The 17,925-nt window shown below is 45.5% G+C and overlaps 2 protein-coding genes across 4 annotated transcripts; one reads left to right on the top strand and one right to left on the bottom strand.

Moving 5' to 3' along the window:
• The first annotated feature begins 430 nt into the window (after positions 1 to 430).
• LOC115774506 (uncharacterized) lies at positions 431 to 5,673 on the top strand. The gene is made up of 5 exons (XM_030721837.1): positions 431 to 539; positions 1,656 to 2,006; positions 4,007 to 4,123; positions 4,322 to 4,660; positions 4,881 to 5,673. Exons 1-5 carry the CDS (start codon positions 503 to 505, stop codon positions 5,009 to 5,011), a joined length of 975 nt encoding a protein of 324 aa, XP_030577697.1. The 5' UTR covers positions 431 to 502; the 3' UTR covers positions 5,012 to 5,673.
• Positions 5,026 to 16,661, bottom strand: LOC115774508 (uncharacterized). Of its 3 annotated transcripts, none has more exons than XM_030721843.1 (8): positions 16,590 to 16,661; positions 9,441 to 9,776; positions 9,065 to 9,331; positions 8,811 to 8,909; positions 8,585 to 8,698; positions 7,315 to 7,404; positions 7,199 to 7,229; positions 5,026 to 5,088 (listed from the first exon to the last, which is right to left on the bottom strand). In XM_030721843.1, coding segments are annotated over exons 2-8 (609 nt in total). In that variant the 5' UTR covers positions 9,442 to 9,776; positions 16,590 to 16,661; the 3' UTR covers positions 5,026 to 5,081. The 3 variants fall into 3 exon arrangements, with proteins under 3 accessions (XP_030577703.1, XP_030577701.1, XP_030577702.1); XM_030721841.1 differs by lacking the exon at positions 5,026 to 5,088 and adding an exon at positions 5,923 to 6,555; XM_030721842.1 differs by lacking the exon at positions 5,026 to 5,088 and adding an exon at positions 5,923 to 6,555 and having other exon boundaries at positions 7,199 to 7,242.
• Positions 16,662 to 17,925: the final 1,264 nt, after the last annotated feature.

Here is a 17,925-nt window from a genome sequence, read left to right on the forward strand (position 1 = left end):
GAGAAAGGCATGATTGATAATGAAGGAAAAGCTATTTACAGTACATTCAGCTCAGCCGTCCTAAACTGCTGCCGTGGGCTCCTGTCAGCAGGCCAAAGTGTTGTGGAGCGCAGCATGAATACAGAATAATGTTTGTAATGAGCATCACTATCACCCTGTTTTCAGTGTGAGTGGAACTGACAGAATAAAAGCACCTATTCATCTACTCCTGAGCACTGAAAATAACCCGCATTCACATCAAGGTTTTTTCTTCAGTGTCGCTGTATGTGTGTAAATGTATAACAAAATTATCACCATCCCTGCCCACACATGCAGATAACAGCAAATCAAATATAATTACGCAGCACTTCAAAGGCTATTAAAATGCTGAAAACATTATATATAAAGTAATGTTTTTAGCATTTTATTTTGAAAAATCTATAACTTCCGGTCAGAAATTGAAAGTGAAAAAGCCAGCGGAGCCATCGGATTAAGTTTGTTCTCAGTGCGTTTGCAGCTGAAGATGAAGATTATCCTGGTGTTCGTGATCCTCGCTCACAGTAAGATCAGCTGTCTCTTATTTTATTATGTTTGTTGCAAAAAGTTTATCAGCTGTTTAAACGGAAGTAACACTGCCCCCCCTCCTCCTACTCCTCTCCGCATGCTCATGTCTGAGTGTTTCACAGGAGAGGGGGAGGGATATATGTAAGCAGCCTCTGAAATATTTGTTTGGAGTTCAGAAGTGTGCAGTGAAGTTGTGCGTACAGAGAGGGCAGAGAGGACATCACAAAGTCAAACTGTTAGACCTGTGCTTTTACTGCTGCAGTGACAGATGGACTGTGCTGTGAGTCAGAAGGTAAACCAGTTGTGCCGGGTGCATTGTTACACGCCGCATTCCTCATCCACAGACTATTTAAAGCACACCAGAGCACTTTAAAGATTCAAGTCATGGTTGGATATTAGTTTAATTATTTAAAATGTCTTTATAACCAGTCTGCCATCAGTGAAGGACAGAGACAGCACTTTGTGGACATGATGAAGTTAGAATAATTTTATCTCTTTCCTCCATCGTCCTCTTCACATGCAAACCTCTGTGACTGTAGCGTTTACAGCACTGAAACATTTACAATATTGTAATAGCTGTTTGCTTTAGAAGCACACAGTTAGACACTGTTCATTACAGATCTTTGTTCATGGAACCAGAAGTGAGAACTGCTTTTCTTTTTCTTTCCACTTTTCCTTATCCACAGGAAATGAGAGCAGCATATTAGTCCTAAGGAAGTTCACCCACCCAGCTCAGAGCAGCTCTGGGCCCAGCTGCTGGAATCTGCTGCCATGCAGCCAGACTCTCGATATGATGTTTTTTTCCCCCCCTCTTCAAAATAATCTTTTTTTTAAAGTTCCTCCTGCTCTCTGATGGGGACGGTCGCATTCCAGCTCTCTCCTGCCCTCCCTGTCTCTCCTGCTTGCTGTAAGAGCATGTGTAAAATGATGTTGCCAGGTCGGACAGGCAGGAAGAAAAGAGCAAGAATGAAAAAGAGAGAAAAAAAAATGATAACTGAACCCCAGTTCTTTTCTTTCCTGTTCTTTTTTGTTGCCTTCAGTTATCTCACTACATCACACAGTTGTGCTTACTGTGGAACAGAGCCTGACTGAACATCTCTCTGTGTCCTCAGTTTCCCAGAATGCCTCAGGGGTGGAGGTGGTTGTATATGAGGAGGAGGAGGAGTCTGTCCTGCTGCCCTGTCAGCGTCCTGCTCCTTTATCTAAAGATGATGTCGTTGTTTGGAGACGTGATGATCTGAATCCTGCAATTGTTCACACTCTCATCGAGGAACACAGTGACCTTAGAAACCAGAACCCTCGTTACACCAACAGAACATCAGTCCAGAAGGAAGCCCTGCAGACCGGAGACCTGAGCCTCTTTTTGAGAAACCCTACAATCTCTGACAGCGGAACCTACACCTGCACCACCCGCAGCTTCGGAGAGGACAGGACCACAACTGAAGTACAACTGAAGGTCAAAGGTCAGGCTACAAAAACCTCTTTTCCCATCAGAGAGAAAAATCACACTAATAATTTGACCAACATCTTTATATTTTCAACCAGCTGCATGGATTATTGAAGGTCCCTTCCAGAAAAGATATGTAACATGACATGTTTAACTTTTAATAAGATAAGATAACCCACTGAATTATAACCCCCGTCTCTATCACAGAAAAAAAAATTGTTTCTCATGATGGAATTTTTTCACAATAAACTTACAGTTAAAACTCAGAGTGACTAATTTAAGGTCAATATTTTATTAATAATCTATCAGACTCCATTAGATATCATTTAATCCAATCCAATTCGATTCAATTCAATTTTATTTATATAGCGCCAAATCACAACAGTCGCCTCAAGGTGCTTTGTATTGTAATGACCCTACAATAATACAGAGAAAACCCAACCGTCAAAACGACCCCCTATGAGCAGCACTTGGTGACAGTGGGAAGGAAAAACTCCCTTTAACAGGAAGAAACCTCCATCAGAACCAGGCTCAGGGGGGGGGGGGGGGGGGGGGGGGGGGGTCATCTGCTGTGACCGGTTGGGCTGAGGGGAGAGAAAAAAAGAGATACTGTGGAAGAGAGCCAGAGATTAATAATAACTAATGATTACATGCAGAGTGAAGTATAAACAGAGTAGAAAAGTGAATAAATAGAAACAGTGCATTATTGAGTTACAATTTTACAATTTACAAAAATCCTACAGAACCTTTAAGACAGATTCATGTGCACAACACCACGCCTGTAAGATTTGTAAAAAGGGGGGAACTCCCAAGAAGCTGCTTTAGCTTATGTGAACCCCCCCAGCAGCCTAGGCCTATTGCATCATAACTAAGGGAGGGTTCAGGGTCACCTGATCCAGCCCTAACTATAAGTTGATCATAAAGGAAAGTTTTAAGCCTAATCTTAAAAATAGAGAGGGTGTCTGTCTCCTGAATCCAAGCTGGGAGCTGGTTCCACAGAAGAGGGGCCTGAAAGCTGAAGGCTCTGCCTCCCATTCTACTCTTAAGTATCCTAGGAACCACAAGTAAGCCAGCAGTCTGAGAGCAAAGTGCTCTTTTGGGGTGATATGGTACTATGAGGTCTTTGAGATAAGATGGGGCCTGATTATTCAAGACCTTGTAGGTGAGGAGAAGGATTTTAAATTCTATTCTAGAGTTAACAGGGAGCCAATGAAGAGAAGCCAATATGGGAGAAATCTGCTCTCTCTTTCTAGTCCCTGTCAGTACTCTAGCTGCAGCATTTTGGATCAGCTGAAGGCTTTTCAGGGAGCTTTTAGGACAGCCTGATAATAACAAATTACAATAGTCCAGTCTAGAAGTAATAAATGCATGAATTAGCTTTTCAGAAAGGATGTTTCTAATTTTAGAAATATTGCACAAATGCAAAACAGCAGTCCTACATATTTGCTTAATATGTACATTGAAGGACATATCCTGATCAAAAATGACTCCAAGGTTTCTCACAGTGTTACTGGAGGCCAAAGTAATGCCCTGTGGAACTCCATAATTAACCTCAGTGTCTGAAGAAGACGTCCCATAAAATGTTGTGGTCAACAGTATCAAAAGCTGCACTGAGGTCCAACAGGACAAGCACAGAGATGAGTCCACTGTCAGAGGCTGTAAGAAGATCATTTGTAACCTTCACTAATGCTGTTTCTGTACTGTGATGAATTCTGAAACCTGACTGAATGATGATCAGTTAGCTGTTTTACAACTACTCTTTCAAGAACTTATGATCTAAACAGTGACCAAGTTAGTCCAGCAAATCATAAAGAGCAGCCAGTCAGAGATTTTATCAGCCACTTATGAAAAAACTAAATAGATCCCAAAGTGGAACCCTGCAGGATGCCACATTTCCCCGTTCAAACTGAGAAATCATTTTTTTTTAAAACAGTCAAAACGTTAATAAGTCTAAAATACTGCCAGAACAAATGAAACAGCTGTAGTAGATGTTCATGTTGTTTGTGTTTTTAACAGGACCTCCTCCACGCTGGCCCAAAGTTCTTGCAGCTGTCCTAGTTTCCCTGGTTTTCCTTGTTATTGCTGCTGGTGTCTTCCTGGGTCTTGTATATAAAAGGATGAAGAAAACTGAAGGTGTGTGTCTGTGTGTGTGTCTGCTTATCTTGCTCAGGGTTGTGACAGTCTTGACCCAGGGATCTTTTGTGCATTAAGTGATGTGTGATCTCCACTAAAGCACACAGTCTGCAGTTATCCAGATTATATAAATAAATGTTTTTAATGTGATTTACAGCTGCTGTTTGGCTCAGTTGATGTTCTTCTCTGTTCTCTCAGGCTTCCAGGTCAAAATAGTGAAAGTGACAGAGGGGGCAGATTCTGTTGTTCTGCCCTTTGAATCAAAAAAATGCAGGCGTAAGGACGTCAGAGTGGAGTGGACACGTATCCAAGACAAAGAAGTGAAGGTCATCGTATATGAGCGGGGTCACGCTCAGCATCAGAAAAAAGACAAATTTTTCCGACGCCGCTCATCGATGAAGAAGGACCCGTGGGCTACAGGAGTCGCCAACCTGACTCTGAGAAACCTTTGCTTTGATGATGGAGGTGTTTACATCTGCACCGTCTACAAGGATGAAAAGGTTCTGGAAAAAAAAGTAGTGGTGCTCTTAGTCAAAGGTCAGTATTAGACGCCTCAGGTGTGATGACCTGCTGTGTGTCAAAGCAGCTTTCTGTTAGAACAGACTGAACGTCTTCATGTTCATCAGAAACATCTACAGTCACATTTCAGTGAAGGACTGAATTATCTGTAAAGGCTTCTGACCTCACATGCTCTTATTATGAAGGAAATAAAGGAAGTGATACTCTGATCTAACTCTGCTGTGTTTTTCTTTTACAGAGGGATGGCTGAAAACCATCAAAGGTTTATTCCAGAGTGGCACAGAAAGCGGTGGCGCCTCCACTGCTCCAGGTTCTTCTCCTCTAACACAGCAACTCAGTTCACTGCAGAGTCTCTCTGACTTACCTTAAGCTTCTGCTTGATTGTTGCTTTGATCCAAAGATCAACCGTTGAGTCCTCTGCTCAGCCTTTGTGCATCCATCACCCTCTGTGGACAGAAGTTATTGTCTCACTGCGGCATGAGCACTATTCTTTGGACTGACTGTTTCCACTTAACAAGAACAACCCCTCACAGTAGCTTATCTGAACCATGGATTTGCATTTATAGGCAATAGCATGACTATGTGTGTGTGAATAGATAAAAATGCTTAGATACAGATAAACACTGTATGAATGTATGTGATTGGGTGAGTGAGACTTGAGGGCTCAAACTGAGTCTAGAACGGTGCTCTTCGTAGGAAATATACATGTACTGTATGCACAGAAAGTCCAGAGGTTCAAGTTTTCCAGCAGCACTTGAACAGAGCACGTACAGTATTTCAGAGTTGTAAAAACAATAAAACTAGATACTAATCAATGCTAAAAAAATGGGAATAGGTACTCACGCAGATTGTATCAATACCAACAATGCATCATCATTATGTGCACACATAATTCACCAATCTGTAAGTGAATGAAATCTCACAAATATTTGTACACATTTGTATCCACAGGAAATGTTCTGTTACATTTATCACATGTGGTAAAGTGTAAAATCTCTGTAAATTACTCATGTTTATTCAGGTGGTGATGCACGCCTTTACAAAATAGCTACACATAAATCGCTACACTTGTGTAAATGAGTTTACATTTATAGGTCATATTTTATACATTTAAAACATTATTTTGAGCCTCATTTCTCTCTGTGTGCCCTCTCATCATTGTAGAGGTGAATATTTAATTTTAAAAGGCATTTGAAACTGCAGATGGTATCAGAGGGACTCATGGTTAAATAGTTGATATTAGTCTGTATGAATAAATAAAGCTGTGGGTTACCTGTGGGGTTCCACAGGGCTCACTGCTGTGCACTACTTTATGTGACATATGTTACGTTTTATTAAAATACTTTATGTGCTGATGATTTCTGATTGGTGAGTATGCACACTCCCAAAACATCACTGAGGTCACCTGATCAGATGTTTGTTGTTGTACTGAGAAACAGATTGAGGTCATCTTCAAAACCTCCTTTTTATTCCTCGGCATCTAAACCAGACTGAGTCCTGTTTTCTTCGGTTTTCTGTAGTTTTTCTTCCTTTAGCTGTACAGCACTTTAACCTGCATGTGTTGGTTTTAAATGTCCTCATAAACTGACTTGAATCAGCCCCCCCTGTAGGAATAGCCTGGCATCAACTAATTAACAATAAAGGTCACCTCCAAAAAAAAAAAAAAAAAGCCCAAACAAGCAGCTTTTTACAGCTGCTGCAGGCACAAAGTCACTGTGGTCTCCTGAATATGAGCAGGATCAATGTTTCAGGATTGTTGTCCAAACTGTCTCTTTATTAAAGGCTCTGCTCCTCATGCAAACATACAGCATGCTGATGAGCTGATCAGTGAGATGTGACAGAAGCAGGAGGGTCAAAGTTCAGCAGAAGATCGGACATTTCCAGAGTTCCCTGCTCCATCATCATCTACACACCTGTAAGATACAGCTTCATGAACTTCCTGAGATTATCACATTAATAATAAAGTTGTAACTTCTCTGCAATCAGACTAATAAATGGACACATAAAGATCCCCCTGACGTTACATTACACTCATTTGGAGCACAGATCTGTCCAAAGCAGCAAAACAAACACAAACGAATGTGAATGATTACATTTTACAGTTCAGCATGAAAATAAACACTAATGTGCAGGAACTGTGTGCAGCTTTATTTTAATGGTTTGTATATTTTATGCTCCAGGATCAAAGTCAGTTTACAGAACTGAACTTTTTACCTGCTGACTGATTCACACGTTACTCCCAAACTCAAACTTAAAACTCGACTCTCAGATTTGTCACGAATCGTTATTTTTATCCTGATGAGTTCCACCTCTTCATAAGGAGGTGCACTTTAATCATGATTTGTGTATGAGGTGACAGGTTTGTTTTTATTGGCAAAGTTTGATTCATCACTTTTGTTAAATTAACAAACAGCATTTCATCCAAATTCAGTTTGATTGTGTATTTATTGTCTGTCTTATCTTGATGTATCTGTAATGTGTCGTGCTTTATTGTTGTGTAAACGAAGAAAAAACAACAAACAAAAAAAAATTTCTGTTTTATTCTAACAAACTCACCGTGTTTTCATCCGTCGCTGCTTTTTCTTCCCTAAAAAGATCAACTAAGAATCAACTTCAGCTTTAACAGAGTCCAGCTTTATGAAGCTGTCGTGTTCACATGTGAATATTCTCACCAGCTCGTATCCAGATGTTGACGACCACAGCAGCTGTTATAAGTGCTGCTAAACCCACAGACACAACGCTGAGTCTGTACCAGCACCAGCCTGGGAGGAGAATGAAAACATGGAAAGTTTCTTTTTTTTTTGCATCCTTTATTTAACCAGGTAAAAAGTCTCACTGAGATTACATATCTCTTTTCCAAGAGATAAAACATATCACAATCTAACAAGATAAACTCATATATGCAAATTAAAGCAGTTAAAAGCAGTTACATTTACCAAAAGACCCATTTTCACATTCCCTCAAAATGGTCCTAAACTCCCCCATCGTAACCAGTTCTGACAATTTCCGCTCCTTTTGTAGATTGTTCCAGGAAACAGGAGCAGCATATTTAAAAGCCTTTTTCCCTAATTCTATTCTTACTCTGGGGACATGCGTTTGTATTTTATTTTGAGAGTGAAGTTTATGTAATAAACATTTATAGACTAAAACTAACTAGTGAGAAAGTCTGTGGATATACAGAGATGGCCATCCAGCAGCAGCATACAAAGAACAGTGGTGAACACGATTTCCACAGCCCACAGTAAATCGTAAAGCACAATGATAAACAGTATCCAAATTCTTTAGGTACTCAAATCACCAAAATCCAATAAAGGTAAAAAGTTGTGGAAATCAAGTATTTCCTCACTTTAAGATAGAAACAGGATTTATTCCTATAAAAGAAGCTTTTTAAGTTTCAGTTTGGACACAAGCTTTCTGATGTGGGGTTTACATTATAAATCATCATCTATAATGATACCTAAATACTTAAAAGATTTGACTAGCCCCTTGAATTGTTTTAATTTTGGGAAGATTGGACAGCAATTCTTTGCCACTTGAGAACAGCAGGAATTTTGTGGACATTTAACACCAATTTAAGTTTTGTTAAATGGGACTGGACAACGTCAAAGGCAGCCTGCAAGAATTCAAGGGTTTGTACTAATGAAGGAGATGAACAATAAATAATTGTGTCATCTGCATAAAAATGGAAGGCAGCATTTGAGAAGTTATCACATAAATTATTCATATAGAAAAAATAAGGAAATTTGTGTTTGGTTGTTTTGTTGTTGTAACAATTCTTATCCTGTTGGAAAACCTGATTATTTCCTCTTAGATGGAGCCACATTTATAAGGAAAACATATTTGTGGTTTGAGCAGCAGAGTTAAATATGTGGGTTGCACCCATGAAAATCTTTTCTGCCAATCATTAAAAAAAAGAAAAAAGATACAGAATACTGTTATTACCTGGTAATTTTCTCGAACCATCCGTGATCTCCAACTCTTTTGCTGTCAGATCTACTTTTATGCTTTTTTCCATCATTATTTCCAGTTTAATTGTTGCCCTATTTGTTTCTTCACCTGAAAAAGAAGAACATGCAGAGGATCCTTCATAAAAAAAAACATATGTTCTCTAACAGTTGATTAAAGCTTCAGATCAATAAAATATACAAAACTAAATTCTTGGCATTACCTGGTAATTTTGTTGACACGTTTATGATTTCCAGCTCTTTTGTTGTATTTTTAGTTATTGTGTCTATTTTAATTGTTGTTGCTGTGTTTGTTTCTTCACCTGAACCAAAGAACACAATTCAGTGAACCTTTTATTAACAAGCTGTAAGTTCAGTCAGTTAGCTTTATTAAGCTTCAGATTAATAAAATTAGCAATTATTCAGATTAACATGAATTTATTTAAAAAGTTCCTCAGACTCTCTCCTGATTTCTTACCTGATGAACGAGGGCTGAAGGAAAAAAGCTGCACTTTGTTATCTTCTGTCGTAACAATACACTTAAAGTCATAACTTGATATGTGAGTGTATGCAAGGTTCAGAAAGGTCACAGTAGCAGAGCAGCGAGACTGTGATGTTTGTAAATTTGAGTAAGGTGTATTCAGATCTTCACTGTTATGGATCCACTTCACTCTGTGTTTACAGCGTTCATATGTCCTCACAGAGCAGCTTAAAGTCACCTGATCAGTGTTCTTCTGTTCAGTCACTGTGAAGATGAATTTCAAGTGAAAGACAAAGAAAGAAGAAGTTTATTTTTCTAAATATAATGTGTCAGTTTGTTATTCTAACAAAAATATTGTGGTGTAAATACTCACTGATGACAACAGACAGAAGAACCACAGCATCCTGACCTTCCTGTGTCTCTGATTCCCTCCTAAACTGTCTGCAGGTGTAACGACCAACATCCTCAACTGTGACCTTCTTTATAATCAGTGAGCAGTCTGCTGTAACACTCAGTCTGTTTGATTTGGCTGTTTCTCTGATCTTTCCAAGATCAGCAAGCTCTACTGTTTGTGTGCTTTGTGAGTCACTGAAGAACCAGGTGGTAGCGTCACAGCTGTGCTGATTCTTGATGACATTTTCACAAGGCAAAGTGGCTTCATCTCCGTCTCTGACAGTAAAGAAAAGCCAAAGTTCTCCACTTAGAGCTCCTGAGAAAGAAGACAAAGAAGCAAAAAATGTTTCCATTTCATGTCAGAGTGCAGATAATTTACATAGTTGTGCATAAAAGAGTTTGCATTTATATGTTTTTTATTGTTAAGAGTGTACCAAACTTAGTCTATATTGCTCAAACAAAAGGACAGCTGTCTGTGTTACATAAAGATTTCATAATAAAGTCAGTTTGAATAAAACAAATCTCCTACATGTTAGATGTATTCTTACCTGTAACAAAAACAAAGACAGGGAGCAAAACAGAAATCACAGGGCGTGAACAAAACAAATCAAACCCGTACAGGAAGAAAACAAAAACACAGGACCAGAACAAAAGGCGACGGCACAAGGCCGGAGACAGTCCAACAGGGGGCATCAAAATGAGGCAGAGCAGAGGCAACACAGTCCAAACAAGAACAAAACACGGGGACGAGAAGCAAAAAAACAACCGGATGAAACAAAAAGCGACGGCACAAGGCCGGAGAGCTCCAATGTCCAAAACAGGGGGTCCAAACAAGGAACAGTCCAGGAGCTATGACAAAACAAAAAACAGCCGGGGAAAAAACAGTCCACAGTTCAGGGGAGTCAGTGGGAAATCCAAAAACAAAAAACACACAGTTCAGGAGGCCGCAGAGGCCAAGGGGCCACAAAGCAAAATCCCAACGAGGGAGGCCGACCGCGCTCCCAGCGGCGGCGGCGACGAGGACGAGAAGGAATCACTGGAGGCCGACCGCGCTCCCAGCGGCGGCGGCGACGACGAGGGGGAGTCACTGGAGGCCGACCGCGCTCCCAGCGGCGGCGGCGACGACGAGGGGGAGTCACTGGAGGCCGACCGCGCTCCCAGCGGCGGCGGCGACGACGAGGGGGAGTCACTGGAGGCCGACTGCGCTCCCAGCGGCGGCGGCGACGACGAGGAGGAGTCACTGGAGGCCGACCGCGGGGCATGCGGCGGCGGAGAAGGGCGACCCCGGGCTCTGGTGGGGAACCCTCGGGTGACGTGGAGCGCTCGGACGGAGCGGAGACCCCCATCGGCTCGGACTGAGCGGGACCCTCTGGCGCGGAGCGCTTGGACTGAGCGGAGACCCCCATCGGGTCGGACTGAGCGGGACCCTCTGGCGCGGAGCGCTCGGACTGAGCGGAGACCCCCATCGGCTCGGACTGAGCGGGACCCTCTGGCGCGGAGCGCTCGGCCTGAGCGGGACCCTCTGGCGCGGAGCGCTCGGACTGAGCGGGACCCCCTGGCTCGGACTGAGCGGAGACCCCCATCGGCTCGGACTGAGCGGAGACCCCCATCGGCTCGGACTGAGCGGGACCCTCTGGCGCGGAGCGCTCGGACTGAGCGGAGACCCCCACCGGCTCGGACTGAGCGGGGCCCTCTGGCGCGGAGCGCTCGGACTGAGCGGAGACCCCCATCGGCTCGGAATGAGCGGAGACCCCCATCGGCTTGGAGTGAGCTGAGCCCATGGGCTGAACGGGGCCTACATAGTGAGGCACCGGATGCGTAGGCTGGGACCGCGGAACAGGGCACACTGCTGCTTTATTGAGCAGCAGGGGCTGCTCGAGGAATAGCCGAGGTGCAGGGGACTGCGTGGAAGCAGGCCGGGAGACGACTGGCTGCGTGGAAGCAGGCCGGGAGACGACTGGCTGCGTGGAAGCAGGCCGGGAGACGACTGGCTGCGTGGAAGCAGGCCGGGAGACGACTGGCTGCGTGGAAGCAGGCCGGGAGACGACTGGCTGCGTGGAAGCAGGCCGGGAGACGACTGGCTGCGGGGAAGCAGGCCGGGAGACGACTGGCTGCGGGGAAGCAGGCCGGGAGACGACTGGCTGCGGGGAAGCAGGCCGGGAGACGACTGGCTGCGTGGAAGCAGGCCGGGAGACGACTGGCTGCGTGGAAGCAGGCCGGGAGACGACTGGCTGCGTGGAAGCAGGCCCGGAGACGACTGGCTGCGTGGAAGCAGGCCCGGAGACGACTGGCTGCGTGGAAGCAGGCCCGGAGACGACTGGCTGCGTGGAAGCAGGCCCGGAGACGACTGGCTGCGGGGAAGCAGGCCCGGAGACGACTGGCTGCGGGGAAGCAGGCCCGGAGACGACTGGCTGCGGGGAAGCAGGCCGGGAGACGACTGGCTGCGGGGAAGCAGGCCGGGAGACGACTGGCTGCGGGGAAGCAGGCCGGGAGACGACTGGCTGCGGGGAAGCAGGCCGGGAGACGACTGGCTGCGGGGAAGCAGGCCGGGAGACGACTGGCTGCGGGGAAGCAGGCCGGGAGACGACTGGCTGCGGGGAAGCAGGCCGGGAGACGACTGGCTGCGGGGAAGCAGGCCGGGAGACGACTGGCTGCGGGGAAGCAGGCCGGGAGACGACTGGCTGCGGGGAAGCAGGCCGGGAGACGACTGGCTGCGGGGAAGCAGGCCGGGAGACGACTGGCTGCGTGGAAGCAGGCCGGGAGACGACTGGCTGCGTGGAAGCAGGCCGGGAGACGACTGGCTGCGTGGAAGCAGGCCGGGAGCTAGCTGACACTGGGGACCGAGAAAGAGCTACTGGAACTGACTGAGAGTGGAGTGGACAGGGAGCGACAGGAGCTGGGGCTGACTGAGTGCTAGGGGGAGCGACAGGGGCTGGGGCAGACTGAGTGCGAGGGAGAGCGACAGGGGCTGGAGCAGACTGAGTGCGAGGGAGAGCGACAGGGGCTGGAGCAGACTGAGTGCGAGGGAGAGCTACCGGGGCTGGAGCAGACTGAGTGCGAGGGAGAGCTACAGGGGCTGGAGCAGACTGAGTGCGAGGGAGAGCTACAGGGGCTGGAGCAGACTGAGTGCGAGGGAGAGCTACAGGGGCTGGAGCAGACTGAGTGCGAGGGAGAGCTACAGGGGCTGGAGCAGACTGAGTGCGAGACAGCGCTGCTGGCTGCGTGGGAGCAGCCTGAGGGCTAGGGAGATCTGGCTGCGTGGAAACAGAGAGGTGAGAGCTAGCTGACACTGGGGCCTGAGAGGGAGCTGACTGAGAGGGCACTAAAACAGCTGACACTGGGGACCGAGGGAGAGCGACTGGAGCTAGAGCTGACTGAAGGCGAGAGAGAGCGACTGGAGCTAGAGCTGACTGAAGGCGAGAGAGAGCGACTGGAGCTAGAGCTGACTGAAGGCGAGAGAGAGCGACTGGAGCTAGAGCTGACTGAAGGCGAGGGAGAGCGACTGAGGCTGACTGAGACCCTGCTGCTGCAGCTAACACAGAAGACCGATGCGAAGGCTTGGACCTGGCTGCCCCCACCCGCGGAACAGGTACGGGTGCAGAGGTCAGCCCGTCCGTGGCTGCCCCCACCCGCGGAACAGGTACGGGTGCAGAGGTCAGCCCGTCCGTGGCTGCCCCCACCCGCGGAACAGGTACGGGTGCAGAGGTCAGCCCGTCCGTGGCTGCCCCCACCCGCGGAACAGGTACGGGTGCAGGGGAAGCTGGAGCTAAGGGAGCTGGAGCAGGGTGAGCAGAGGGAGCTGGAGCTAACTGAGGGGTCTGGGACTGCGACTGAGGGGGAGCTGGAGCTACAGCTGACTGGGAACACTGCGACTGAGGGGGAGCTGGAGCTACAGCTGACTGGGAACACTGCGACTGAGGGGGAGCTGGAGCTACAGCTGACTGGGAACACTGCGACTGAGGGGGAGCTGGAGCTACAGCTGACTGGGAACACTGCGACTGAGGGGGAGCTGGAGCTACAGCTGACTGGGAACACTGGGAAGAAGCTAAGGGAACTGACAGGAGTGGCTGAGAGGCTGCAGCAGTGGTCTGTGGTGCTGGCTGTAGGTGAAGGGTGGTGATTACAAAGTCTTTCACTAACCCGTGCAAGGAGTCCAACAGCCAAGGGAAACTGGCAATCAGGTCTTGAAGCCTGGTGGTGATGGCTTCCTGTTCCTCCTTACACGGGTCAGATAACAAGTCCAAGCATAATCGGTCCACTCTTCGGATCAGAATTTTCCTGCTCTCCTCTGAGAGGGAGGAAGCAGCAGAGTACATGACGGGCTGAAGTTGCTCTTTCTGCTGCTGAGAGCCAAACTTCCACCCCACGGAAGCAGGCTGAAGACTCGCCTGTGCAGACGGCTGGGATAGCCGTGGCGTTATACCACGCGGCGCCGGAAAAAACTCCTCCCGCAGCTGCCGGGAAACCCTCCTCCTCCCTTGCTGCTCCGTCTGTGAGAGGGAAGAGGGGCGAGCGAACGGAGAGGCAGGTGAGGGAGCGGCCGGCGCCAAAAACAGTCCGCCCACGCGGCAGACCTGCGGTTTAGGCGGGGGCGGTGAGCGGCGTCGCCGGGGACCATTCAAAAAAGCTGGTCCCCCCAGCGCCAGGCGAGTGCCGTTGTAGCGGCCGGAGCTTGCAGGGTCTTTACTATGGTCGCGTCGTTCTGTCATGGCCGGGGAGGAAACGGGCAAGGAAGGGCAAAAACGCAGGACTCCAGAGGTAACTTAAAAGGGCGTTTATTCCACCGGGGAAACACAAAAATACAAAAAACCTAGGAAGGGAGGCACAGGGAGACGAAGGGCAGGCGCAGGGAACACAGGAACACACGGACACACAACGTCAACGACGCGACAAGGAACACATGGAAACTGAGGGCTTAAATACACACTGGGTAATCAGGGCAAGAGGAAACAGCAGGGAACAACAGGTGAGGCAAATGAAACTAATTACACAGGGGAAGCAAAGCTGAACACAAAGCACAGGAAAACCAGACTGTCAAAATAAACAGGAAGTGACAAACCAAGGAACATACTGACTAAACACGGGGAACAGGCACAGACTCAGGACAGAGACGCAGACATATCACAACACTAGGAAACACAAGACAAACATACTGGGAGGAGAAGCTCAGGAAATAAACTAAACACAAAACGCTGGGCAAACGGCCCAGGACGTGACATCAGGTGCCATAAATGTCACAGACAGCCACAGTTTGGTGACAACTGTAAGTTATCATCAATCTGCTTCAGACATCTGTAAATGCAGCAAGTTAGATGCTGTAAATCTGTCAAGTAGTTCAGATTACTGTATGTTATTGTTATTTTTACTGTTGCATTAACAATAACATGCTGTGAGCATGCTCTGAGCAGGGAAAACAGCGCCACATGAGTCATAGTGGTCACAAATATATTACATCCGTTGCAGCTTAACTTTTCAACCGAGAATTAATGGGAAACGGTTCAGTGCTTAATTACCTCCATCAAGCAGCTTATGTTTTTGCAGTGTTTGCGTGTGTGTCATTCTGACTCTAAACACGATAGGATGAAAAGTTTTGAATGAAATGTGATCAAACTTTGTAGGCGTGTAGAGTCGGGTCACGTTAACAAGCCATTAAAATTTGGCTTACATCCACCGGAGTCTTCAAGGTTACTTAATGATTTATGAGTTGGATACTGACCAAAAAAAAAACTAACTTATAATTTAGAAATTATGATTCTTACTAGTGTGGTGTGTATTATTGCCATATAAAAAGTACAATATAAAGATTTTAAATATGTCAAATTTGACCTCTGACCTTGCCTTCAAGATCAGTAGATTTATGTGAAGGTCAAAGTGATAATAATGCTGCATGGTTCTCTGTGGGAAGAAAACTTCAGACTGAACAGAGCGCACGAGGCAGGAGGAAGGAAGCCTGCAGTTATTGATAGGACAGCTATTAACAGTAACTACAGGACAGTGAGAACAGCTACATGAACACAGGATGATCTCACATTGTTTCAATCCAGGGTCATCACTAACACAGACAAAAATTATCCATCTGCATGTTTTCAAGACTAATAAGGAGGTGGGTGCCCAAAATAAACAGCAGCGTCATGCACAAGTTCATCATTTCAAGGCAACTGACAAGAAACAAGCCCCGCCCCCAGCAGACATTCTAGCTGATTTGAACATTGCCCGTCTCACAAACATGTCACTCTCCAAACACTGAATCTCCGGGGTAACACATACGTCCTGCTGTCCATAATTTTCCAAATAACTTTCATTTGATGGAGTTTCCTGTGTTAAAGTCGTGGCACCAATCCCCTGGAAGCACAAGTTTTAGAACACATAGTTACACATACAGTAGATCTCAATGGGCTGCATATGAGCCTCAGTGACTTCCAAATGGCAAGGTAAGAACCAGTAATAAGAAATGCTAAAATCATAATAATAATACTGTCTGTATCTGTGATTGGCATTATTATTAAGAACTAAGTCGTCCGAGACGTTTAGTAGATTCACCATCGTGTGAATTTTAACATGCTGGGTCACACTATTCTTGAGTCACGTTCACACGATTTTCAGAAAAAAACTTGACCTCTGACCTCTAACCCTGACCCAGTTATGGCAAAAGTTGAATCAGGTGATGAACTGGGCATCTTTTGTGAAATTTGGTATGACTTAGACTGGTAATTTTGCGGTTGTATATATAAACAAATAAACAGACAAACATACAAAACAATAACTGGCTTCACTGGTGTGAGGAGCGCTTCTTATTTTGTCATCTTGTGCAGTTTCTGCTGATAAGCATTAAGAAATAGAGACAGTGAAGTCAGACTAGAATAAAGCTTTTAGTCTCGTATGTAGTGCTCTAGTTCATATTCATATTTGAAAATGTATATTTGAAACTTCTGTTAAACTCATGATGTTAAGGAAAAATAGCAAAAGGTTTTATTTGAGCCAATGTTACCTCCTAAACCATCTTTAGCAATATCAGAACAGCTTTGGGTGCATTTGCGCTATATAAGACTAAGGCATTATTATTATTATTATTATTAGTAGTAGTAGTAGTAGTAGTAGTAGTAGTAGTAGTAAATATAGGTTTCCTTACCTGTGAAAGGAAGTATCAGAAATATACAAATATAAAATATTTTCTATTCAGCCACTGTGCTTCGTTCTTTTGTTTTCTGCCACCATCATAACTCACAAAGTCTCTGTACTCGTGCCCAATAAAGACAAATATAGTATCCAGCTTACTTCCTGTCTCCTCCTCACTCACGCTGTGGTTATTTTACTGCAGGCAGAGCGCATTAGTTTCCTCAGTTTTTACACATATGGAGATGAAAAAAGTGAACACAAACTGACAGTCTTATTGACTTTAACAGAGGTTTGCTGGGTGTAGATATACAGTTTATTTAATAATGTGTTGTACACTGAAGCCACAGTGTACTTCCTGTCCACTACCATACATGAAACTAAATACTTTGTACCAGCAGATTATATTTTTGTGCTCATATTGCTTGTTCGCTAGTGTTTGTTATTAAACAGGATTCATGTTGGTGATCGACAGCACACTTTTGAACCTGTTTATGGAGATTTAGCACGTTTAATGAATTTTTCTGATAATGTGGCCATAACAGCAGCAGAGCTCTGGAGCTGCTACCCACAAATGAGCAGAATAAACAACAGGTGGGAGAAACAGACGGATGTCACATTTAAGGGATTTTAAATTGCACAAGAATCACAAACAAAGAAAATGTTGACACACACTGCTGATCAAGTTTATATCCCCTCATCATCATGGGCGTGAATGTCATGGTTTTAATAATTTCTTTGATCTTTTCTTTTTCTACAGATGCACCATGGGGCTGTGCAGAAAGTTACCATCAGTTGTACATCCTACATGTTGCTCCATGTTTTTTTTTTTATATTGGTTGCTCTAGAAATGCTCTAGAAATCACAGTTTGATCCAGCTGAACAGTTTTAGAGTAAAACCTTGCTCAACTCTTCTGCTCCATCTGGACAGTTTCAGGTAAGAAAGATGTTGCAGCCTTTACTTTGAGTCTAGCGCGGCACAGGAACAAATGTGTTTCCTTTAGATATTTTAAAGGTACAGAGCAGACGAACAGAGCAGCTAACAGCAGCAAAAACAGCAGCACTTACCAACAGAAAAGTTCAGCATATCCTCAACAGCTCCCCTCAGTGTGGCTGTCATCAGTCTGAAGTGAGCTTCTCTGACTCATCGATCTGTACTGGAATCCTTTCACGAAGTTTTACCGCTTCCTCCAGAGACGTATACACTTCCCACCCAGAATTAGGTAAACTGTGGACTGGCAGCCGACCCAGACAGCAAAGCAGCCTGGGGCAGATCCGGTCCGGGTCTGCTATCTCAGAACATTCACTACTAATAAACGGTGGCCAAAACTTTTTTTAGGTGACTCTAGAGT

Source organism: Archocentrus centrarchus, chromosome 24 (genome assembly GCF_007364275.1).
Source record: "Archocentrus centrarchus isolate MPI-CPG fArcCen1 chromosome 24, fArcCen1, whole genome shotgun sequence".
In the NCBI taxonomy this organism is placed as follows: Eukaryota; Metazoa; Chordata; class Actinopteri; order Cichliformes; family Cichlidae; genus Archocentrus; species Archocentrus centrarchus.